Source organism: Hippopotamus amphibius, chromosome 3 (genome assembly GCF_030028045.1).
Source record: "Hippopotamus amphibius kiboko isolate mHipAmp2 chromosome 3, mHipAmp2.hap2, whole genome shotgun sequence".
In the NCBI taxonomy this organism is placed as follows: Eukaryota; Metazoa; Chordata; class Mammalia; order Artiodactyla; family Hippopotamidae; genus Hippopotamus; species Hippopotamus amphibius.
Window position 1 is genome coordinate 171,376,418 of NC_080188.1, and position 27,370 is coordinate 171,403,787.

At 33.4% G+C, this 27,370-nt stretch overlaps 1 protein-coding gene across 5 annotated transcripts in view; it reads right to left on the reverse strand.

Annotated features, from left to right (window-relative positions):
* RALGPS2 (Ral GEF with PH domain and SH3 binding motif 2) overlaps positions 1–27,370 on the reverse strand; it is a 157,525-nt gene that overhangs the window by 9,078 nt on the left and 121,077 nt on the right. For all 5 annotated transcript variants that reach the window (XM_057728961.1, XM_057728960.1, XM_057728963.1 and 2 more), the window contains 10 exons: positions 25,131–25,268; positions 23,937–24,027; positions 19,864–19,931; positions 18,040–18,175; positions 17,106–17,257; positions 13,630–13,684; positions 11,146–11,223; positions 9,465–9,570; positions 8,818–8,910; positions 1,537–1,642 (listed from right to left, as the gene is read on the reverse strand). In XM_057728961.1, the coding sequence (XP_057584944.1) occupies positions 1,537–1,642; positions 8,818–8,910; positions 9,465–9,570; positions 11,146–11,223; positions 13,630–13,684; positions 17,106–17,257; positions 18,040–18,175; positions 19,864–19,931; positions 23,937–24,027; positions 25,131–25,268 (1,023 nt within the window). The remainder of the gene's footprint in view (positions 1–1,536; positions 1,643–8,817; positions 8,911–9,464; positions 9,571–11,145; positions 11,224–13,629; positions 13,685–17,105; positions 17,258–18,039; positions 18,176–19,863; positions 19,932–23,936; positions 24,028–25,130; positions 25,269–27,370) is intronic.

Below are 27,370 nucleotides of genomic sequence, written 5' to 3' on the forward strand. Positions count from 1 at the left end.
CTTAATTCCCCTCTTTCACTGACCTGAGTTCTTTTTATTTCCCAGTTCTTACTGATTTCTACTCTTTCCTTTATAACTGAATCCAATGGCTCAAGAGCCTGATCTATATGTAGGCATTATATAGCTCTTCTTTGATATTTCATCAATCAAAAGACTTCTTCATTTTCAGAAGCAACAGTTTTCTTCACCAAATGTTTAATGATTCAAATAACACTGTTTTGCTTGTTGAACCCAGATATAAACATTAGATCAACCTAAATAGCAGACATATCTGATTAGCTGGCCACAGCTGCCATTTGTCTACTCCCTCCTCCCTGAAAAAGACCATCAGTACAGACTTCATAAAAACGTTGTCCTCTGAAATAGTTCTATCAAACACACTAAGGAATTGATGGGAAACAAAGAATTTGTTAACCAAAGCCCATGAAAATGACCTCCTTTTCAAAGGTACTTTTACATTTAATGATGAATGCCTTTGGGATTGGCAGGGTGGGGGCTGGGGCTTTGATCCAGAATGCTGAGTAGGAACTCCTTACTCTGTAAATCAATCTATATCATCTCAATACATAACATTTTGCTATTATTTTTCTGCATTTTTCTGTATATTTTCTTACATTTTTATTTAAAATACCACAATATTGTAAAAGCAGAATATCTGTTGATATACATTCTAAATAAACGGAAGTCAGAGTATAACTTTACAGTCAATAAAAGGTAATATAACATCATTTTAGTAGTGAGTTGCCGTGTGGAAGATTCTGGGTAGATACGAAGGAGTTTCCTTTCTGGCTTCCTTTGTGATGCTTATCAGCAGCTGGCAGATGTTATGAAGGAAGAGCTGCAGTCATGTGAGGATCTGTTCTGAGGACCACTGAGGTCTCCACCGCAGGTATAAGCAGGGGGAGGAGGTATGATCTGATTCTACACAGCCCTCCCTCCAACCTCTCGCATCCACTTGAAAAACACCTATGGTCTATAGCCAATACTTTCACTCATAAGTGTCTCTATACACTGTAAGCAAAGTATTATAATTAAAATTATACTTATTTGGAAAGTGGTTTGAGTTAAATAACCAATTAATTTAATTAAAAGTAATGGAATAAAAATCACTTAAAGGAAAACTTCTGCCACATTCAGAACTTAAGAATAACAATTTATTTCAGGATATAAAAGAAGGGGGTACTGCATATTGTAAACCTGAGATTTTAAAGTAACAGTGGTCCATAGATTCTCAAATACCCTCCTTCCTTTCCTGGTTATTAGCTCGCTAGGGATTATTTGGGTTTTTAATTTCAAGCTTATGCCTATGTAGCAAAGAAAATAAGCTTATTTAATAAGCTTATTAAATAAGCAATTGATATTGATATCTAAAAATATTGCTATCATTAGTATATATTATGTGACACAAATATTTCCCAAGAGATTAAACTACACAAACAATGCCCCCTAGTCGAGTATTCCAGTTAAACTGAATTTTGGCTTACTGAAAGCTGTGTATATGTGATACCTTAAACCCTAGTTATTTTAATGATTCACCTTTCTCAGAGTCAGTCAGCAAGAAGAGGTCTGGGTGCTCCGGGTCATCGGCCATCATCACCATCCATCCTACTACAGATACGTTCTTATTTGATGTTGATTTGAACTGAGAGATAAAAAAAATAGTTCATGGAAGCAAAACATTTATAGCGTGTTCTACATAAAAGTTAACTGTTAGCATATTTTCAGTTTCTCCTAGTGGGAGACGGAATTTCATGCCGGTCAGGTCTGCTCCCTGCCTCTTACTACTAAATCCCATGCAGGCATGCCCTCTTCAGATAGTCTACTTTCCAGATCTTTCCCAGTTTCAACTCTTCATCAAAAGGTAACTGTCCTTGTGTCCATTCTCAAAGACATGATCTGTTAGCAGCCATGGTAAATTTATCTATGTTGTTTTTTTCTGTTACTGTGCTACACCTCACCCCTTCCTTATAGGAAACACACTTGCATTTGAATAGAGGTGTTATCTCCACTGTTCCCCTCCGCCCAGCTTTACTGAATATATTTGACATACAACATTGTATAAGTTTAAGGTGTAGCAGTGTAATCAGGGTGTTATCTTAAACCTGATGACCTGATGAATTAATAAATCAGCAGTGCCATTACAATTCTTAATAATATATCCTTACTTGTATTTCTCAAAAAGAAGGTATTCTTAGCATGCCTGTTACTTTTCTAGTTATTCTTTTTTTTAATAAAGTTACACTTTAGTAATGAAAAAAGGGGTGTCATAAAAGAACAGAATTAAGTTAATCCTACTCATGAACATAAATGAAAAAAATGTTAAATAAAATATTGGCAAACTGAATCTAGCAGTGTATAAAAAAGCTGATACACGATGACCAAATTGGATTTATCCCAGGAATGTGAGGTGGTTTAATGTTAGAAATCAAAGAATGCAACTAAGTTCAGTTTATTTCATAAAAGCAAGCTGAGTTCAACTTTAGAAAAATTAAGTAAATCACCATATTAACAGATTAAAAGAAGAAAATATGATCAACTCAGTTGATGTAAAATAAAAGCATTTGCTAAAATATAACACATATTTGTAGTACACATGGAAGGGAACGGAATTGCCTAATTCAATAAAGAGTAGCTACCAAACAAACAACAATCCGCCCCCCCCCCCCCCAACAAAACCCAAACAGAACAAAGCAGGAAAGAAAAAAAATAAAACAAAACAAAACCCAAACCAAAATCCTGCAACACATACTCAAGGGTAAAATGCTAAAAACATTTCAAAATCAGTTTTAAGACAAGGATGCCCACCACGGCTACTTCCATCCAACACTGAACTGGAAGGTCTAGTCAACACACTAAGATAACAAAAAAGAAATAAAATGCATAAGGATGAGGAAGAAATAAAACTGCCGTTACTCACAGATGATATTATCTACACAGAAAATCCATCAAATTAATAAGAAACATTAGCAAGGATGCTTGGAAAAGATCAATATAAAAGTCAACTGAAATTTTAATACACTAGAATTATAAGTCACTTATAAGAATGGTACCTAGTAGACCTAAATCAACAGAGAAATACCATGAGATGAAGAAAAAGGTTCAATGTTGTAAAGGTGTCCATTCTCCTTAAATTTATCTACAGATTCAAAGTCATTTCAATAAAAATTCCAGTAGGGTTTATGTGGAACTTGAAAGGCTTGATTCTAAAATTTATATGTAAGAGCAAAGGATCAGAAATAGCCAACACACTCCTGAAGAATTAGCAGGACTTGCCTTGGTACACATCAAGACTTATAAATCCACAGTAATTGAGACCATGAGTTACTGGGACAAGGACAGACTGACAGGGCAATGGAAGTCTAGAAAGCAATCTGCGCATATATAGTGCAAGCTAAAAAGACACGAGTGGGTTCTGCACATCAGTGAAGGAAGAATGGACTGTTCAACAGATGGTGCCAGGAAAGTTACTCATCCGCGCAGAAAAATCCAACCGAATGCCTATTTCATAACACATTTCACACACACACCCCTCTGACTCCAGGTGGATCAATGATTTTAAAGCAAACTGCATAACTTTAAATCTATTAGTAGAAAATATAGGAGAATATCTTGATGATCTCAGGTTAGAGAAGGATTTTAAAAACATGACTCAGAAAGTATTAAGCATAAAGGAAAAGATAAATTTTATTACTTTAAAATCAAGAACTATTCACTAAAAACATCACAAACAGAGCGAAAAAAACAAATCAAGTTGGAAGAAGATATTAGGAACATGTAACTGCTAATAGATTAGTATCCAGAATATACAGTATAAGGAACTTTTACCAATTAGTAAGAAAACACACTATCCAATAGGCAAAATATTTATCCAGGCATTTTACAGAAGAAACATGAGTGACCAGTAAATAGGAAAAAAGTTTCAAACTCAATAACTTGGGGTGTATACATTAAAATCACAATGTACCATTTCATATTTACTAGATTAGCCAAAATGGAAGAGCCTGACAACAAGTATGGTGAGGATGTGGAACAATGAGAAACCTCATGATACTACTGGTGAGTGTGTAAATCAGTCTGGCATTTTCTTGTAAAGTTGAACGTCTGCACTCCTTGGTATGCAACCTGGAGAACATATGCACAAAAATATTCATAGTAGCCTTGTCAGATACAGCAATAACCTGGAGAACATCCAAATACCCATCAGTAGAATGATGGATAAATTACGGCAGACTCATAAAGTGGAAGACTATTCACGCGTGAAGAGGAATAGAGGACAGCGATATGCGTCAACAGGGATGGATCTCAACAACAATATATTAAGCAAAAAAGGGCGTGCTTAAAACTACATGTGTGATTCTATTCAGGTACGCTTCAAAAATGAAACAATGTGTTAAGGAAACACACATGGTAAAATTCTAAACAAAAACAAGGCCGCGATGAACATGAAATTCAGGACAGTGATAGGCTGTGGCTATGGCTGATAAGGAAGGAAGTGGATGCTATCTGGGAAGACTTGGACGGTTCTGGTAATGCTCTGTCTTCTTATGCTGGGAGGGGTTATTTAGGTGTTCATTTTATATTATTATTCTTTAAAATGTACATGTATACTATATATCTTCTACATGTATATGTTTCACAATTTTAAAGAAATGGGAAAAAGAAGGAACACATCCCATTATTTGTAACAACATGGGTACTAAAAATGAAAGCTAAAGGAATTAGGAAGTTTTAATACTATGAACAATCAAATTGGTGATACCACAGAACTACTGATTTCACAGCTTATAATTTATGTCAAAGCAGATAGCACGATTTTTTTTAGAACTTTTATTGAGATACAGTTAACATACAATAAACTGCATATATTTAGAGGATAGCATGATTTTCTAATATTCTTTTCTCAGCCCTAAAAACCTCTGCATTAACTGCTTCTTTTTTCAATTAAAAAAAAAAGTAACTCAAACAATATAAGCCCCTTCACATAGAGTGCAAAGGCCCTCTCCCATCAGCTGAATCTCATCCCACTCCCCAGAATTCACCATCCTTTCGGGTGTAGCCCTCTGGACCTTTCTCTATGCATTACACCAAAGCCTGACTTTTCTGCTGCTGTTGGTTTTTATATACAAATGGGGGTATACTTATTCTCACTTGTGGTTTTTACCTGTCAGTATTTCCTTAATAACAAGTATTTTCAGTGTTTGCAGATTTCTGATACTACAAATATAACCGAAATATTCTTCTATAGATATCTTTGTGCACTTGTTCAGGATTTCCACAGGAAACACTTTCAGATAAAGAATAACTGGTTATTATTAAGTTAAATACTGAATAGGATGGTCCACCACAAAAACAATACCAATTTAAATTTCCACCAACTGTGGCTGATAGTCTATGTTTCCCTACATCATGGCCAATGCTACGTTATCAATTTTTAAAATTTCTGCCTAATGGCAGCAAAAAACAAACAAACAAAAAAAAGCATCTTATTTAATCTGCATTTTTGATAACTAGTGAGATTCATCACCTTTTCATGTTTATTAATCATTTATATTTCACCTTATCTCCCTATTCCATTTTTCTAATGTTGTTTTATTCTTACTGAGTTGTGGAAGGTCTTTATATATGTTACAGATTTCTTTTTCAGGAGCAGTCTTGGTTTTTAAAATTTAACTTATCAAACAGTATTTATTCACCCACTACTATGCAAAGATAGGTTCAAACATATCTGCAAATTTTTTTTTATAACGAATATACTTCAGTTAAAAATAATCTTACAGCGAATGTTTTCATGTTAAAACATTCAAAAATATACACATAATAAAACCATAGTCCCCTCTCCTCTCTTCCCAAGCCTGCTCTGCTCCTCACAGGCAAAAAAATTCATACTTTAGAGAGATCAGTAAAACAGAGGTGTAGGCTTCCAGATTTCCTCCTCCTGCACTTGTTTACATATATGAACAGGTATAATTTCATTAGTGATTATTTTTTCCTCCTCCAGCTTTTAATTTTGAAAACATTCAGACTACAGAGAAGTTGAAACAATGCTACAATGATTACTCATATAGTTACATTTTGCATTTGCTTGACCTCTTTGAACATTTAAATGTAACTTGCAGACATAACATTGAACTCTAAATATTTCAACATGTATTGCCTAAGAATATATTACTATATAACCACAATGTATCATATTTAAGAAATTTAACAGACACAATCATGAAGTCCATATTATAATTTCTTTGTCCTAATTACCAGCTTTTATAGCTTAAAAAGATTACCTCCAAGATTAAACCAAGATACATGCATTGCATTTAGTTGTCAAAACTCTTTAGTTTCTCTTAATCTAGAACAGTCCTTCTGAAGTCCCCCTACCCTATTCCATCTGCCAAATTTTCATCCTAAGAATCCAAGCCAGCTGTCTTATAGAATGCTCCACAATGTGAATTTGATTGTTTCCCCATGATTAGATTCAGGTTAAATTTTTGGCAAGAGCACTACATAGGTGGTGCTGTGTTTATATAATAGATTTTAATCCTTTACCTATTGCTTACATATAACCAGTATTTTCTTCCAATTTGTATTTTAACTTTGAAAATGATAAAAAAATTTTTTCCTTCATTGTTTTTAGTTCTGCGCCCTATCTTTTCTATCCTAAAATTGATACTAAATACAAACATGGACTTGTCTCTATACTCTATTTTGCTCTTATAATTCTTTCTTTAATCTTAACAGTTTAAACTAGAAAAGATGAGGGATACAGTCCATTTCCTTGTCCCTCAATTTGGCTCCCTCACAACCCACTACGCTCTAATTCTAAACATTTCAGATGCACTATGTATCACTTCATATAATTTTTTTAAAGAACTTTTATTGAGATACGGTTAACAGACAATAAATTGCATGTATTTAGAGTGTACAATTTGGTATCCCAATCTCCCGATTCATTCCCCCCCAACCCTCCCCACTTTCCCCGCTTTCACGTCATATAATTAAAAACCCAAACTAGCACGTTATTATTCTCTATGTATAAGTACCGATGCCAAACACAAAAAGATATTTAACATGTGTGTTAGATGACAAATTCAGTTATTTTATCAATTCTCTAATGTGGTTTCTTTCCAATTAAAGTTAGGAAAAAAACAACAAAAAAAATTTACTTTATACATTTTACTCCTTTATAATAGTCAACTTCTTTATAATAAGTGAAATCCGGCCAGGTCTCTGAAAGTGGCTAAGTTAATAGTTAACTACATCTGAAGATGATAATTTGATTTAGCTATATCAACCTTGCACCCCTCCCCGCCCCCCACCTCCTTTGAGTACAGCAATACTAACCAGAGGCAGTTACTCTGCAAAACATTCTAGTGAAACTAAACTGTAGCTTCGTTGGGTATGTGGGCATTACAGACAATTTGACTAGAATACAAAAAACAGTACTTCACCTCAACGTGAGGACTATATCTAGACAATTATAACTTAATAGCGAGCAAAAAAAGTCAGTGCTTAACAATTCATATGATTCCATTCAGGTACAGTTAAAAAAATGACACAATGTACTGTTTAAGGAAACATATGGTAAACTCTAAAGAAAAGCAAGGCAATGACTAACATGAAATTCAGGACAGTGACAAAGTGTGGGTATAGCTGATAAAGAAAGGTAGGTGATGCTCTCTTACGGGACTTCCCACATTCATTTAGACCAAAAATGTATCCTTCTCTACCTACCCCTGGTTTGATTAAAGGGCTAAAATTGTGAGAATAAAGAAAAGCTTCTCTATATAATGATAATGTTTGTAGTTGAACTTGTATCTGGCCTCATCCAATCAAACTTCAAACTAGGAATTATTCTTACTAAAAGGAAAAAACAAAACAATAACAAAACAAAAATTACTGAATCCTAAAAAATTTAGTCAAAGTATTTGGTGAAGTAATACCTGATATTAAAATGTACACGTGATGTGTGTGTGTTGTAGTTTTTAAGAGCCAGCGACTGTTAGAATTAAAAAAACATAAAGTGATAAATGCCAAAAAAAAAAAAAAAAAAAGGTTTTTCTAAATTATGCAGTATCACTGTGTAATTTATAGGTAGTAAAAAAATTTTTTTTCCAATGGCTTACCTTTCCTCAGTATGGTAAACCACTTAATTCCCCCTACCCCCAAAATACACAATTTAGAAATAAAATTCGTCTCCAAGGGATTGTGTTAATGCAACATAAAAAATTATTTTTCCTTTCAAATACTGTATCACTGGCATATAATAACAAAATAGCACGCAAAAAAAGATTTACAGGAAGACTCTACATTTGGAGAAAAGAGCATTGCGAGGCTTCTTTTAAACATAAGAAGGTGATCATAGTTACCTTAGTTAGCTATTACTCCTTCACTGTTGAGAAAATTAATCAACGACTCAGGCGGAAAGAACTGTAGATGCTGGTCCTAATTTTTCATATTTTACAAATTAGGACATGAGACTCCAGGACAATAGTTTTCAACCATTTTCTGAACAAAAAAACCCAGGTGTGGGAGGGCTTAGATGCGAAGATAGATACTTGTAGTGCGCAGTTTTGACATATGCGATGGAAAAATAGCATTCAAAAAAGAAGCTTCAAAATATGGAAGTTATTCCAAGACCTTCCTTGGAATGGTCTTACTAAACAAAAACAATTCCACTACAGTACTTATACAGGGAAAGTGTAAGAACTTCTGGATTAGAATGTGGGAAAAAACCCAAACTCCTGCATCCCGTTAAAACTACTTTCTTTACAACCATGAAGAGGCTGTGAAACTATGCTAACAATTTGGAACAGGAATACTTACATGTTTTCTTTCTGTAGCCTTTAGAGATTTGGCAGCATAATAGAAAAGCTGTGTCCCACACAAAGCCGCCCAATACTTCGTCCAAGATGCTACCTGGAGAGGACACACACATGAATATTCTACTCAAATGCTACTGGCTTCTTAGTCACTCTTCCTTCTTGGTGCCAAAGATCTTTCGCTCCACTTCGCTTCCACCACCTTAGCTTTGAGTTTTAGCACTTCTGAAATATTTATCTCAAATATTCTTATCATGTCCACTCAAAACATTCTACTTAGGACTGACAAAACAAAATTGGTTGAATTCTATTTTTTAGGGTTGTCATTCTATTTTTTCTTTCTTCTAAACTTACTACTAAAAATACTTCTTCACAGGATATACTTTGAAGGTTCTCTAAGAACTATATTAAGGAGCAAAGAGAAGTACAGGAGCACCTTGGGTTTAAACATCCTAAATGTACGACTTAACCGAAATCTATATGGCAGGTATAACAACACTTTAAATTAAATAACACTGTGAGGCAAGGCGTATCTTAAATTATTTCAAGTGTATTATATACCTGATTTTGTTTCAATTGTCTTCATATTTTTTACGGTCCTATTCATTTGCTTATTTTTAGAATGTGTATTAAAATATAATAAATTCTTACTGTAGGCTTTTTGCCTTCTTTTAACAAAGTTTTTCTCCTGAGAACACCTTGAATAGTAACAGCTCCTGGATATAAATGTACTGCCAAATCTTCTGATTCTGCAGAACTATAATAATGAAATGAAGAAAACATATAAGCTTTAGTAATTATCAAGTAGGTACTTAAATAAAATGTAATTATTCTTAATTTTAAAACTGTTACTTTATTCAGAATGAGAAGACATTGACAATTATAAAGGTTTACTGATCTGAAATTTATAAGCAGTCACAAAATTAATCAGGAAGTTACTAAAGTCAGCAGATGGTTAAATAAGCACATTTTATTGCATATTTGAACAAGTATAATTAAGAAAGAACACAGTGATTCACTTTAGTAAAGATTAAATTAGGGATTTAAGACTCTTCTTCTTAACATGCCACACTGCAGCACTGCTGAAATTTTTTTTTCCCCAGTAGAAACTTAAGTCCTGGTAGGAAAGATGAGGATTCTACTTGTTAAAAGTATTTAAGCATATAAAACTCAAAAATAGCAGAATCTCAAAAAAGGAAAAAAGCAAAAGAAAACCCATGCTTAATTCTAAAATAGGTGAAAGAAGTAATAAAGGCAATTACCAACATATTTAAAAACTTGACTTCCTGCTATAAAATTTAATGACATTTTAATGTCATCAATGCATCTAAGTAATTATAGCTTAACAGCTCTCCAAGAAAGGAATAACTTCAAAACTCAAGATTTCTTTTTGTTGTATCTTAAGAAAACCATCACAAAATAATCAAACATTTAAATATCTTTCTCCAACTCATTTAAGGTCCCACGGTTAAAATAAGAACAATTTTTATATGAGTCAATTAAAATACACACACAGATTAAAAGAAAAAAATCTGTCATTCTCCAGTGATTTGACATGAGCTGCAGAATTCCTACAATAGTGAAGAAAACGGAAGTTTGCAAGTTTATCCCTTTTTGATTATTTAGGTGTCTTCAAAGTGACTTAAAAACTTGGAAACCACTAGAAATCTCATGCTGGAACTATGTATATTCAAGGAGATTAGACACCATTAAATTGACATGAAGTTAACCTTAAAGTTTGCTATTTTGTTGCATTATGAGAACTGGTTATTATCCATTACTGCTAACCTCCAGCCCCCAATCAATCTACCATACTCATTTTCTTCTGCAGCTAATGCAGTACAGAAAGAGACCAGGTTTAATTAGATAAACAACTGAATGAATATGAGTTTAAACGCACAAATATTATTTAATAAAACAGACTTGTCTCAATTCAAGACCTGCAGTGAATCTGAAAAATTCTTAAAAAAGACAAATTGAATGTAGTAAATTCCTCGATTGCATCCTTGAATAACAGGCAGATTTGGGTAGTGCTCATCCAATAATCAGCAACATTAGAAAGACCTGTGCATTAAAAAGCTACAGATTTGGAACTATTTAAAAATGTGACATAAAGATGCAAGTTCTAGCAATTAGCTCTGTGGATCAGAAAGAACAGTTCAAATTTGTCTCTAAGATTAAATCTTGGAAACAAAGTTTTCATGGGCATTTTGTTTAGTTTTTAAACCAATTAGTTGAGAAAGAACAGAAATGACATGAGACCACACCCATGTAAGCCAATCACCAACACCAGAGGGGAGTTCTGTGACCCCTGAATGCAGGGGAATTGTACCTGCTGGCCTTCATGTGGCTTCGATAGCCATTTCGTGCCACTCTTGTCACCGGGCCGAGAGAATGGTATAATCTGTTCCTGTTGGATTCCATTATAAATTGTATATATTACTTTTATTCACACAATCATCATCAGTAACCTAGAACAGTATAATAATTTCTTTGTGTAATACAGCTTTCTAAAACCTACAAAAGGATTGCTCCTCTATCTTAAAGCATGCAGCATAGATTTCAAATTATTTTTTTCTTCTACTACTGACTATACTTAAAGGTGCTTATTAATTTGAACCATAAATTAATATACACACTCACTTTCACAAATCTGCTAAAATAAAGAGCTATTTTTAACCAAACACTATCATAGCCTGAAAAATACTTAAAAAATCCTTTTGTTCATATTCCAGTTCTTGGATTCCACTTTAAATATGATACCTGGATGTATATAATAATACATTTTTATTAAATGTCCCTGTGAAGACACCTAAAAGCAATGTGACCTATAAACTTAAACTTAATGTGGCCTAAACACCTTATTTTCCTTTCTTTTATAGTAAATTCAAGAAAACTACTAAAAGAGATGAACTGAGTAATAAATACAGGCATTATTTTATTTCCACATCAACTAAATACATGATAAAGCCAATAAATGATAAAAAATGGTATGAGTTAATATTTATCCAAAATGGCATGTGATACTTAACAACGCATATACACACACATAGGAACACTGATACTTCCTTGTCTAGAAAAAGTCAAAAAGTAGCACTGTTGTTAAATGATAAAACAAAAAGTATTATTTTAGCAACTTAAGTGGCAACATATTTGATGTTTTTCTATTTTCAAAGTTCTTTATCCACAAGTAGTATTTTAAATCCTAGTTCTTTATTCACTTTTTAATATTTCATGTCTGAGTCTTGCTGGGCAGCATTAATTTGGTCTCAAAACATTCCAAAGGCCACTGATTTAAACTTGGTACAAGCACAGTAGATGTCTTTGGCTGCAAATGTCTGCAAAGCAAAACATTCGTCAAAAGAAAAATACTGTTTTGAGATGTGAAGGTAACACTGTTAAATACCATCTTCATAAGTAACCTGCTGGGATAAGAACAGATTATTAAACCAACAACATTCTGCTTACTCGCTTATAACTCATGGGACATGAGAAACAATTCTGTTCATCAATGTTTCTTATCTAAATACAATACACTCTGCAATCAACATCTGATGATATTATGTTCTTACTAGAGGGAAAGAACTAATAAGACAATTTGTACAGACAGCATGCCAGAGGCAACTCTTGTGTTTTTCCTGTTTCAGGCAAACCCAAATAGAGAGACTGAAAGGAAAAGTTGGAAGAGAAATAGTATGTAAAAACAAATTGTTAAAAATCCCCCCAAACAAAGAGAACAAAACTTAGGGATACTGATAATTAGAGTAGAAAGGCTCAAAAGTGCTTTGAAATATTGGGTTTGCAAGTAAAATCTTAATCACATAATGGTGAGAAATCTTTATGAAGTTTCAAGAACAAGGATCTAATTTTCCAATTACACCATGATATTAACCAATTCAAATACGTATATTTCAATTTCAAATGTATAGTTAGTATAATTGTTTTCTATTAAAAAGTGGCTGACAGGTAGTTAGGTAACTAAATATTTTCAACTTCATCAATTTTAATATGACATTCAAAATTCAATCTAATCTTGTTGCTTAGCAACTTAGATTGCTTAGTTTATATACAAAAGGGAGCAATTATTTTGCTCAAGGTTCAAGTACCTTAGTATGACAACGGCAGAACTGAAACAGTCAAAGACAGTAAAATTTAAATGGATATTTATTAAATAACAATTATTTGCACTGTTTGACTACATTTTTAGAAAAATCTTATTCTGGAAGATCAATATGGCATATTTGCTGCAAGCAGATGACAGCTTTCATAGCTTAAAGCATTAAGGAAAAGAGAACAGAACATGACTTACATTATTTCAGTATATATGTGTGCTTTATGCGAACTCTGATTTAGTGATAATTTAAATTCAAACTTTTAGCTGCTCTACTTACAGTATAACTTAAAATTTACAGTATAATTTAAAATTGTCATTTTTGTTCTTGACAAATTGGCAGAGAATGAAGTTGACCATTCCACTAAACGCCTTCAAATTACTTAAATGAAGCAGAATTTAAGGAAATAATTTTACTTTTGTACACATAAGTAGGTAAGCTGACTATGATTGGTTATTATTTTTAAATTACAATTTAAAATGTACTAAAATTCAAATATATGTTAAGCTTCCAAATAAACGTCTTTATTGGACAATACTAAATTCCAGACTTAAATATTAATTTCCAATTTCCGTCACTAGCAGGAAACCTAAATAGTCCCTTAGAGATATGTAATAAATATTATGTCTTAAAATTCACATTATCATATACTTTAGGATACACAAAATAAACTCAGAACAGTTTAAATGGACAATTTTTCTTACCTTTCAAAAGCAGGCCATGAGGTCTCTTCACTTAGTTCAGAGCCATCACTGCTACCTAAAATCAAAAGTTATCTTACTTTTTAAACATCGTAATTACAGTGTGGATTTTATCTTTTAAAAATAGTCTGCCATATATACATTACTAATAAGAAAAAAAAAAATCAAATTGTATACTTTAAATACATGCAGTTCATTGTATGTCAATTATATCTCAATAAAAGTTCTTACAAAAAATACTCTAACTGTGCTTATAAAATGACAGTCACATTTACTGTGGGTGAACATCCACATATCAATTCTTCATTCTAATGTCAGTGCGATTAATTTATTTTGCAATATATTAGTATACAGTTGACAAGACTACCCAAAATAACAACATAGCATAAAACATTTCTGCATGTATACTTACAGCTTAAATTCATTAGTAAACACTTTTTCTACACCAGAGAAAGTACATAAGCACAAAATTTTTCCTTATTAGGTTTGTCATAATTTAAGACCAATATAATTACAAATTTCTTAGAGGTTCATGATATACTTCCCTTTGTATTTTTTATAAAACCCATTACTACCCTAAGGATAAAAAGCTTAATGAAATTCAATTTTTGCCTTTAGTGGCAAGGTAGAAGAGGATGGAATCCTCAAATTAAGGAGAAAAAAAAAAAAAGGTGCCATAACAATGTAAAAGTTTCTCGCAGAGACCCAGAGTATCTGTTAAAACAGAAAGTTTTAAATTAGCTTAATTTGAGAGAAAAGAACTTGGAGAGTCCAAAACAACTTGTGTTGATTTAAAAGTTATTTTAAAGATAATACTGGCTCTCAATAAAATCAATAATTATGTCCCTTATGTATCAAGTTGAATTGTCTATCAGACTTTTACAATCAGGGTTCTATGAGGGGCTCAAACTCGTAAGAAACCCATTATATATGTGATGAATTAAAACCGCTTCCATGCATTTAGAATGGCATGAATTATTTCCCACCCATGGAAGACTCGTGTAACAGTCACTGAAGTAATTTTCTGGTTGTGTGGTTCAGATAAGAAACTGGAGGTAATCTGTTGTCGGTAGTAGGGTCTTGTAGATTATCTTTTGATATGTAGACTTATGTGATAAAGACTGAAAATTTAAGCATAGTTAGGATGACTTATTTGTAGAAAATAAAAGTTTCTTCCAGAAGCATGAAGCTCAGAGTGGATATACCTCCTTTTAGCTGGGCAAGACTACTTTAGGTCATCTAAGGACATACATGCCACGTTAGAAAATGTTCGAGGCCATAGTCCCAAGCACTGGTTAATTTCTCCAGAGTACTTTCTCAAAGCCTCCCAGGGGTAAATTAATATTGCATGTAAAAGTTACAGCTAAGGAAAAAACCTTTTCGTGACTATGAATTGCGTGTTTATATTAACAACTACCATCTACGGTTATAAACTTTCTCTTCAGAATGTTAAAAAGTTTTAAAGCAAACACCCTGGAAGGTAACGCCTATGTCTACTGTCCTTAACTGGTACACAAAGATGTAACAATCTCAGCTGTCTACCTACTTAGCCTTGGAATAATTAAACAATAAATACAAAGGCAAAAAGTGGATCAGCCTCTTCTTGTTTTAAAAGACAGGTCTCTAGGGAGGGTGGGGGGGACTCAAGGGGGGGGCGTCAAGGAAGGGAGGGAATATGGGGATATGTGTATAAAAACAGATGATTGAACCTGGTGTACCCCCCCCAAAAAAAAAAAAAAAAAAAAAAAAAGACAGGTCTCTAAATTAAGACACTAACTGTAATGGAAAGTAAAAGCCACAGATAGAGAATAATCATTATAATACTTACGATAAGTATTACAGAAGAGCCAAATATTCTGTACTGAATTGAGAGCTGTACTTTTTAAAATTACTAGTTTTGGCTTAAAGTCACATGCTAGATTCTGTAAGTGTAACACATTTTTAACTGGAAAAAAGTTCTTCCTCTCTCTTTTACAAAATTATTCTGTGCACTATTTTTCACATGGAGGTGGATATTTGCATAGAGGCAATTTACAGTATTAATAAAGAGGTATTTCAGGTGGCCATCTTGTCTTCTGTTTTGTAAATTTTGTCATCACTTGATCATGTATATTTACGAAAAGGGGAACACTGGAAAAAAACTGCTGAATGGAGCTTTCCAGCTCCAAAGCAATTTAACTGTCAGGGTTTGAAACTCTCGAGGGTTAAAGGAAGTCAATATGTTCAAGAAAATGAACTCCTACGTTTCTTTCCGTTGACTGTTCATCAATATTGAGGTGATCATATTAATAATAATAGGCTTAGCCCTTGAGCAACTTGGCAATTAATCACAGAAGACATTTTTCTCCTTTTTTCCTTTTTAAAAATAAAAACAGACTTGTATGGAGATTTCCTAGCTATCCAAAGAAATAATGCTCATCTAGAAAGTTCAGAAAATAAATAAAAGTTGAGGAAGTAAAAGCAAACAAATTCCTCTCTTAATCTCACATCCTATTCCAGTCCCAATTTTCTGCTCCCACTTTATAATAGCTCTATTTTCTTACCTCTCATTCTTCAATTTCCAAGCTTTGCCCACACTATTCTATAAAATAAATCTTGTCAAGGTCACCAAGCGACTTTTATTTCACCAAACTCAGTGATCAACTCCCATTCTCATCTTACTTCTCTTTTGTGCACTTGATATTGATACATCCAACACTTCCCTCCCTTCAGAGACCCTTCCTTTACTGGGCTTTTGTGATATTACCCTGTTTTCCCCCCTACTTCACTGATCCCTCCTTTGAAGTTTCCTTTGATGGCCTACCATTAAAAAAATTTCTTTTTTTAAAAATCACATCTCCAAATGTTAGAATCTCTTATTTATTGACATTCTCTCCCTAGGTGACCTCACCCAGGCTCACGGCTTGAAATACTATAAATATGCTAATTGTTATACCTGTATCTACAGACCATCAAGCTCCAGATTCAGACACTCAATTAATTACCTACCTGACAAACTCAATATGGACCAAACATGTCCAAAACGGAATTCTTAATTCCCCAAACCTAGTCATCCTTCACAAATACCTCAACATCTGCAAATGGCTGCTCTTCTAGTGTTCTCTGCCTTGGTAATAGCACCACTATCTAACTAGCTGCTTAATCTAAAAAACTGGGAGTCATACTTGATCTGTCCTTTTCCTCATTTCCACATTCCAACTACATGCAGCAACCAATTCAACCAGTGCATGTTCTCTTCCCGCCATTCCTCAAATGCCTCCTGAGCTTTTGAAGTCAAAAACATCAAGCACTTTTCAAACCATTATGAATCATTAACTTCAGCAGCTACTAGTAATATGACCTTATATCTACTTTGCTACTTAGCTTTTATCAATTTTTTTTTCTACTTGTAATAGGGTTAATTACTCTTTCCCAGCTGAGTTTTGGTAAAAATCTTATTTTTCATTAAGTTGGAACCCTCTCAGAGAATTATTTCTCACCTATTGATATTCCACTAGAAAGAGTAGAGCTTTCAGCTTGGCCTCGAGATGGTGCATGGGGCTCCATGACGCTATCATCTAACAGATGTCTTGGCCCTGCATTTGGGAACGTTGCACTCTTAAACTCTGCTGTGTTCATTTTATGAATGAAACTGGAAACAAAGAGAAATATTTTTCATATCTTTTATTACTGTTGCTAATTCAGGATATAAAAGATACTCTTATACAAAGATTCAGGATATAAAAGATTTACCTGCTATCCTGAGCTTACTTCTGAACTCTCATACTAATGAACACACAGATATTTTACTATGAAAGCCTCAAACTAACAGTTTAGGGAAAATTTTTTAGGAAACCAGGCCGTATCTACCTATGTAACAGAGTATACTTTAATTTTACCTTGATTCTTGGGTCGGGTCCATTAAAAATTGTTTTCACATTCACTTTTGGAAAATAGCTATTAAATTTTCACAAAAATCATGCAAAGGTGAACCTTGGGCTCCATTTTGAGAAAACAATCTTACAAAGCTAAACAAAAAAATCAGTTTCCCTTTCTTTATATTTAGGAATAAAAAGAACAATTTTTATAGACTTTATTTACAGTGACTTATTTTGGTTAAGATAAGCAATGACTCGATATAAGTTATAATTTAAAATGAAATGGTGTATTGCTTTCCTGATTTTATTTATGATGATGATCTGTAATGTTCATTTCTCTCCCCCAAATGTGAAGGCACTGTTGGAAAAAGCTCATTTCCAAATTAAGGTAAAGGAAAAAATAAATGCCTTTATGCAAACAAGATGTTTTACTAAATCAGAAAAAGACTACTGCTATACAAATAAATCTACGCAAGGACACTATTTTCTGTCCAACTAGTAAAATAAATACCAAAAAAACCATAAAAATTTGAAAGATAAAATTAAAAATGCTGACTTATAACCCAAGCTATGGCATTTCCTATGTCCATGTGGAATCAGGTTCCGCGGGGATGGCGGTGTCTGTGGTAGCAAGGCTCCTTCAGCTGCCACACTTTTTCTTCCACTTTGTGGAGATGCTCCTACTTCAGGACCTAAGGGTTAAATTAAAAAAGATACAGAGACACACACACACAAACTGTTAAATGGTTTATAAAGACTGTTATATTTGTAATCCTTTGATATGAAATATAAAATGTGGTTTAAATTTTAAGGTAACATTAAGGTTAACTCTATTTGACTGAACATAAAATATTTATTTTCTGAGTCTTAAAACACCTCAAAACATAAAATATCCATTAATTTCTATCTATTTTACTTGCACTAAGTAGCCAGTATAAATACTTTCCCCATTTACAGAGGAAGCAGCAGAATTAGAAGAGATTCTGGGTAAGGATTTCACATCACAGATGCAACCTGGATTAAACACTCAGTTCTTCCGAATCCTAGTTTAGTGCTCATTTAATTTTACATATTACTTCCTCACTCTTAGTTTCAGCTACTCCTTAGATAAAGAATGTGTAGGGTAGGTCAAGCATTCAAGTTTAGAATTTAAATCTATATTGACACTGTTGGAGCTCATAGGAATTAAAAAAATGGAACTCAAAAGTACACCGATTTGCAAAATATCACTTTAAGAATGAAAAGAAGAGCAAACAAACAGATTTAGACTGAAATGATTTCCTCTGCTTGGAATACTCTTCCCCCTGGATACTGTCATGGTTTTGTTCCCTTACTTCCTTCATACCTTATTAGATGGGCCTCCAAATATTTTTAGAATATACAATAATATAAAGCTTAGTGCCAAGGTCTGTATTTGGAATTTAAAAAAATGTACTATGATTTCTTAAAAAATAAATAATTCTCTTTAATTTTGTATTTTTGATTATGTGTGGTATACATATAAATCTCCATTGTAATGCAACATATAAATTAAGGGACTGACTATTTTTTTTTTTTAATATTTTTGGTACTTGGTCCAGTATTAAAGTGAAATTAAAAAAAAAAATTAAGCTACTAAAATTGACTCCTATAATTATTATTATTATTATTTTTTAAAAATTTATTTTATTTATTTTGGCTGCGTTGGGTCTTTGTTGCTGCACATGAGCTTTCTCTAGTTGTGGTGAGTGAGGCTACTCTTCATTGTGGTGGGCGGGCTACTCAGGCTTCTCACTGTGGTGGCTTCTCTTGTTGCAGAGCATGGGCTCTAGGTGTGCGGACTTCAGTAGCTGCGGCACGTGGGCTTCAGTAGTTGTGGTTCACGGGCTCTAGCATGCAGGCTCAGTAGCTGTGGCGCACGGGCTTAGTTGCTCCATGGCATGTGGGATCTTCCGGAACCAGGGATTGAACCCGTGTCCCCTGCACTGGCAGGGGGGATTCTTAACCACTGCGCCACCAGGGAAGCCCATATAATTATTCAAATTAGTAGAATTTTCCACTTAGACCACAGAAATTTCTAATGTAATTAACCCTTATTGCCTAGGACAGTGTATTCTTAATTAAAAAGAAGAGTCAATATTCATAAACACTTATTATTTTCTGTTGGTTATATCTATTTTTCTTGATTAGCTGGCATATTTATTTGTACATTACTGACAAACTACAAGTAATGATTTTTAATTAAAAAGCAAGAAAACCAAAAAGCAAAATGGATATATTTTAATACCACAAATAAAACTGTGCATGCAGAATAAAGTGTGATAAGTATTTACTCACTTTACATTCTTTCTTATGAAGTTATCTGGTTTATTACTCAGTAACGAGAGAAAGCTGCACTAACCTACTAAATCCTCCCTGGAAGCTGCAGAACGTGGTGTGCTTGTCCCTGGTTCTATCTTTAATGAAAGCCTGAATTTCAAAAAAGAAACAAAGCACATAAAATGATTAACATTTGACAAAATAATATTAAAATCATGTATTTTCTACCAAAAAACTAAAAACATTTTTATAAAATAATCTCAACTATATATTTTTCCTCAAGAGCAATCTTTAATTAAATCTCCTTTCTCTTTCATACAAACCTGATCTTATGGTGATTCCAGGAAACATTAGGGAGGGAATAAACATCAAAAACTCATATTTAAAATCAGAGAAATCTCCCCAAACTACCCCAATTTGTTGCCAAACAATTCAACACATTTAAAAATATCTGATAAATGACTAAAAGGTGATTTAACTTGAGATTATATTGATATTTAACAATTAAATTCAGCAACTTTCACATATTATTAAATATACTACGCAAATTCTTTCTAGAATCTTTACTGGCTGGGCTAATGACCTCTGTAGCACTGAAAATTTAAAAAACACCTTATTTAAAACTAACCACCCAAAGAACCAACCAACTCAATTTATCAAAAGAAAGATCTATCTATACAAATAAAAAGGCTGTTTACAAAATCCATGATAAATCCCTTTACTAAGTCAAAGTTTATTAGTTGGTACTTAAGTGCCATTTAGGATAATACATCACTTTTGAGTTCCACTGCAAAAAGAGATTATAATTACTTTCAGTGGAAACTGTTTCAGGAAACAGGATACTAAAGCAGTTGGAGAAAATATTTTGATGTAGTCCATGAAATAGACTTCGGTGTACTCTGTATTTTTATTAAGCATTTATCTGGAAATTAATAAAGACTTTATGTTTTAGCATTCACCAACTGGAATTTTTATTAAATTGCACAATAGAAATGATATTATAATGATAAATCTATTATAGGTTCTTAACTTATATTTCTTTGATATCCTAAAGAAGAAATTATATAATTGTATTCCAATTATTTGACCACTTAAAATGCATGTATTGAAGAGATATATGATTAACCAGAACTCTCTGCTCTTTTTCTTTTTACAGAGTAGTTGACTTTAATTTTTGGGCTTCAGACTACGTTCAATTCATTCACTGAACACCTGTTTTGTGTCGGGCACTGTGATCTCAGCACTGGAACATAATGGAGACTAAGGCAGACATGGTGTCTCTCCCCTTCTGAAGCTCACAGTCTCGTAGGTGGAGGACAAAGAAGTAAACAAAACAAGTACAATTTCCTAACACAGAACCAAAATAAACAGAGACAGAAAGGAGGCTACTGGAGAATCACATTTATGTCGATAGCAGCTGATAATCAACAGCAGTATAAAAGCCGAAGCATCTTAAACAGCACGGCAGTGAAGGCTAGTCAGTGGCAGTTGCCTATATCATCATCAAAACACTATATATAACAGTGATGCTGATTCACTGAGAAAAGATATTATGCTCAGTATTAAAATGAAATAACTTGAAAGATTTTCACCCCGATTAAAACATATGCATGTAATTTGTAATATTGATACTGGCTGCTCATATAGATGAAGCTGCCAAAAACAGAGGCCATGGATAAATGAAGTGTCATTTTTATTTCAATCTTTCATCATAAAAACCATTTTTTCCCCTAACTTATCACCTTCATGGCTCTTATGTTAAAATGCTCTGCCTTTCAACACATTTAATCAGTAGGTTCATGCAATACAACTGCATCTTTAGGAAACTACTGTCTTCTTCAGTTGCCCTTATGATGATGCCCCAACACCACCCAGAGACTTGCAGTTCCCCAAGCAAACACAGTTTCCCACCCGATTCCTTTGTTTCCATCTCCTGGAACACCTTTTCTAACTCTTCATGTGGAGCTAACTCCTACTCACCTGTTCAGATGCAGCCTCAGGTTATAATGTCACCTGAAGCTGTTCATGTTTCTTTTCACTTTTCCACTTAAAGCTGAGTTAGGTCTCCCCTTATCTATATTCCCAAGAATCCTGGGCACTTCTCTAGTATAGTACTGTTTGAACTGTTTTGTAATTATTTGTTCTGTGGATGTATTTTGCATTAGACTGAGCTTCTTAAGGGCAAGAACGAGATCTTACTTTTGTAATCCCAGCAACTAGCCACAATAACTCGCCAATATCAAAAGCTGAATAAATATTTGTTACTGAATATAATGGAAGGCTGCTCGAGTTCTGGCTACTCATGAAAACAAAAATCAGTATAATAGCATCTGCCTTCCTACCAAAATGAAGCTATCTGATAATATGTCAGGTTATAGACAGCTAAACTACTTAATGGCCAAACCGGCTAACTCTATCCTTTTAGAGTTAAAATTTACCATCCTCTATAATTATGCAACAATTTCTTAGACTTCACTTCTACTGAATAGTTGAACTTTAACTTCTTTTAAATCCATTAAGTTTCTTGAGCCAGATATGGAAATTTTAATAACTACTTACTCATATTTTGAGTTTTAAGATAACCTTCTGTACCTAATTGGACAAAATGTGTTTTGTGCTAGGTCAGTAATTGGAGAGATGGAAGAAATATTTATCACTGTGACAGACCATCAAGCTCAAGAAGCTTACAACCTAGGGCAACATCAGATCTGTGAAACAGCTCCAACCTTAAAAAGTTGATCCACTGACCTCACACATTTTACCCTGTAAAAACTTTCTGTAAAGCAAAAACTGAAATAGAAATATAAAGTGATAATAATATGGCATGGTGGAAATGATGGCAACAATGGTGTTTTCAAACATTATTAAAAGTTTAGATACATTTAAGTATATATACAGAGCTTCTTAATATATTTAATTTTAGAAGAAAAGTTATTTCTAGTTGTTTTCCAGGATTTCTAGCCTTTTATTGCTACTAATTCTGTCCTGCAGAATTCTTTAAAAGTTGTTGAAACTTATGGAACAAGAAAGTTGATAATCACTACCATACGGCATAAGAAAATTTTATATAATGCATTAATATTGACAAATAACCTAGTCAAAAATATTTGTGGAAGACACAGTTAAATTTGAAAGCTTGGGAACAGCACAAAATTTTGAAATTAACAAATGAAGCTACAAGGAAAATGAGAAGCCTCAAGAGAAATAAGCCCTCTATTCTCCTACTTTTTGAAAAATAAACCTGGCAGTCATGATATATAACACACCATTGAAAAAGAAAAAAGGGTTAATAATTAAAAAAATCCCTCTTCCCTTGGGCAGGACTGTGGAGGTTAAGGAAAAGGAAATGCATATCAGCTGTTTTAAAAGTAAGTTTAAAAATCTTTAATGAAGGACTTGCTTGAATAGAAAAAAAGGGCAAGTGTGGTGCTATATTGTACAAATATGTCTTTAACCCAGAGTCCAGAAGGTTCAATATTCTCTCAGTGTACAAAAACAACTGAAAACAAGTTCCAAATTGTGTAAAAAATTACCATTAAGGAGTAATTTTTCTATTCATAGGCTGTTTCATTAATTTTTCAGCCTATTCAAAGATGAATTTCCATAAAGATTCAATGCTTGAATATGGAGAGAAAGGAAGAAATTTAAAACTATCAAACATCAGCACTCAACAACTTGAGAAACATAAAATGCTTTTTTTTTTAAAAATTTATTTATTTATTGGCTACATTGGGTCTTTGTTGTGGTGCGTGGGCTTCTCATTGTGGTGACTTCTCGATATGGAACATGTGGCACACGGGTTTAATTGCTCTGTGGCATGTGGGATCTTCCTGGGGTAGGGATCGAACCCGTGTCCTCTGCATTGGCAGGCGGATTCTTAACCACTGTGCCACCTAGGAAGGCCCGGAAATGCTTTTTTTTTTTTTTTTTCGGAAATGCTTTTTAATGAAAGAACAGATGAGGTACTTGTACATTGGCTCAGTCACATCAAGTGATTAAAAAAGAAATATATGTAAATACTTTTACCATTGTAAATGTACAACTGGATTAGGCAGTCGCATGATAAGATGTAGGATTTAGATTTTAAATACACAGTGATGAAAGGGTGCAGGACAAGACAAAGTTATATAAACCACTTTTGAAGATCCAACCTACTTGTAATTATCATCTTCCACAAACTTTTGTAGTTCTTCTATATACTGAACGGAGTTCAGGTATTTCTGGACATGAGGCAACATGGGGATATCTAGGAAAAAAGTGATAAAAAAATTTATCTGATAAAGTACATCTTACATAGAATTTTTAAAGTTAAGCTGAGAAAAATATATTTAAGGCCACATGGCTCCAAAAGTTAAATGAACTCTAGAAGGACATTACTGAAGTAATTGATATTTAATGTAAAAGTGGAGGTAATTTAGAAAACTACAGCTGCATGTTGATAAAGAAACAAATAAACAAAACCAACAACCCCCCCCCAAAAAAACCCCCAAATGGCTCCATTTATAAAGTCCCATGTATTTGAGAAATTTCATAGAAAAAAAATTGAAGACATTATTATGACTTATATTCAAACCTCATCTAAATGCAAGATGTAAAACAGTTTAGATTTTTATTTTTAAACAAGCCTGGCTTACACCTGTAAAGTAGTTTTTTCTTCCACACTTAGAAATTTCAAAGAAGATTAATTTAACATTACAATTTGATGTTATGTTACAAAAAAACTGAGAAAAGGATAAAACGAGATTATTTGATTTAACATTCAGATAATGTAAACGTCAATGTAAATGTTTTTAAACACCATAAAAATGATATAGCTATAATAGTCCATCTTTTTTCCCTATCAAACTGAAAACATCCAAACATTTTAAAACATTAAAAAAAATTTTTTTCTAATCATTTGGGCTTGCAAAAGCTCTTTCTATATATGCATTTCCATAAAACACATCTTGGACAAAAATTGGCTATTTACTCAACATAGGACTCAAGAAAGCTAGTCGACTGTTACTAAGATCAAGGGTTTCAGCTCCCTTCCTAACTGAAAAATAAAAGAACTATTTACATAATAGATCAGGGAGATCAAATGAGACAAAGAGAATAGAAAATAATTGTGAAAATTATGTTATCAAAGTTGCTATACAAAATAAGAGAAGAGCAAAAGATAAAACTTAGCATTTTAAACATGAAATACGTTAATTCCGTAAAAGCAAGATCTTAAACAGGATGCTAAATATTAAACAGTGAAATAAAACAATCATTATTTTGGTTTGTATTAGGATGATGTTCCCTGTTGTGTGAAAAGTGGCCATCAACCTGTGCAACTGAATCACAGCATTAGCCCCCGAAACTCACCATATTCACAGGACTGCTGTAAATCAGAAATTATTCTAAGGATGTTATTCATCAAATTTGATCTTTGCTCATTTTCTAGAATGCTGCCAGTTGATGGGTATGCTGAATCAATGTATGTTAAATCTGACAGGTAGATACCTGAAACAAAATTAGATAAATGAGTGTTTTCTACTTGTAGTATGGAAGAGTATAGTTTACAGCTATATTTCAGTATCTGCCATATTTAGAATATAGCATTATTAATACACTGCACCCTTGTTAAAACATGACCTCTGATGCTGAGATTTCTGTGGATTTGGGGTCAGACATGTAAATATGTTTTTTGTAAGTGTCCTTTTATGGTATCATTTTAAAATAGGGTTTGAGGCTGGAGTAGAAACTCCAGTATCTACCTACCTATGGGTCTTAATGGAAAGAAGTTGAGCTCCTGAACTGGCTCCACCTCTGACTAGCTGTATATAACAAAGACAGTTATTTTAATCTCCGGACCTCAGTTTTCATGTCTATAAAACTAGTACCTATTTTCCAAGTTGTGGTATAGCCTGAAGAAGTTTTAAGTTAGCCAGCCTAACCACTACCTGGCCATGGGGTAGTTACTTAATATTAGTTCTACATCCCCTTGCCTTGAGTGGGTAACTATTATTTGAGTCTTAATGCTTTGAAAATTGTCTCATTCTGGCAGAAATGTCTTGTTTTAAAGATTAACAGTTGGACTTTTGAAATAGTTTATGTGACTACAAATTGAAGTTAACCCTGCCCTTTCTCTGTATCAACAAAAATAACATATCCTCCCCAAATAATTTGGTTGTACTAGTTCTGGATATGCAAGGTCACATGTATAAAAAAAAAATTTCCTGAGAGTTTCCTATGCACATAAAAGTATAAAAGACAACTATAGTTGGAGAGAAAAATACACTTTTCTACATTTTCCTCATTACTGCCCATTCATGAACTCTCAGAGTAAATGCAACCAAAATGATGTACCGACTGCCTTCCAAACAAGGCATATGTTTTTTCCCATGCCACTTCTTCCATTTTAAATGATACCTAGACTCAACTCAGCCCATCTAAATCATATCTTATATCCAGGCCAGTGTTAACTGTTCTTTAGTTTTCTCACAGATTCCAAGAAAGGAATTTAGAAACTGTTTAGTCTAAACCCCTCTTTTTATAGGCGAAGACTCTAAGGTCCACAGATATTAAGGAAGTGGCTAATGCCAGGTGAACTGTTAGAGACAGAGCTGGATCTCAGAGTATACACTTGTACCCCAAGTTTTTTTTTTTTTTATTGCACTGTTACAAACTCATACAGTATCTATACCATTCACTTGATAATTTTTAAAACTTTAAAATCTCCTTACTGAAAGTCTTTTGTATTTATATCTTATCTGCTCAAGACTCTAAACTCATTCAGGCAGTTACTCTATCTTGCACTCTGAAAAATGAAAATCCTGACCAGTATTTTCAGACAATTGGTGCTTCACACAATGTAAAAGGTTGGCATGGCAATCTTTTTACTCATCCTAGTATCATTCCTTTTCCATTCAGTAAATCTTAACAGTATTCTTTAAGCCACCTATCATAAATACTTCTTTTTCTTTAGAGACTCTCAACTTCACTTTTTATGTCTTCAAATAAATCTATAGCCTGGCTCCTTTCCTTTCCCTTTCATCTCATAGGAAGAAGAATCCCTTTCCTCTTTCCAAATCTTAACTGCGATTTTGAATGTAATCGCTACCACCTCCTTGAAAATATCCATTGTTGCCTTCACCATCACTCACCCTCCACTGGCTCCTTTCCCAGAGCCAATGCACACATTTAAATCTCCTTTATTTAAGAAAAGAAAATCAAAGCAACTCTTATTTTAAATCTGATCCCCTCCTCAAGATGGGACCCTTGCCTCTCTCTCTTCAACAAACACACAAAGAGAAACACAGATTAGTACACTTCCTTTTTAATCCTTCATTCTATTTTTATGTAATATTTGGTACATGTAAGTTTACTTGTGTCAGGAAAAATTGTAATAGACTTTGGAATAGACAAAAAAGATTACTAGGTATATCCTGCCTTTAGTGCATCCTTTTGGCCTGAGCTATTTTACAGCTAAATTGTTGAAAACTGGTAATAATACAAATTCTTGTCCATAAAAATGCCAATGAATTATGTCCAGTGGGATGTAATTGATTACTGCCCCGTGGATGTTGACCAATTTTGCAACTATCTGTAAATTCATTTCAGTA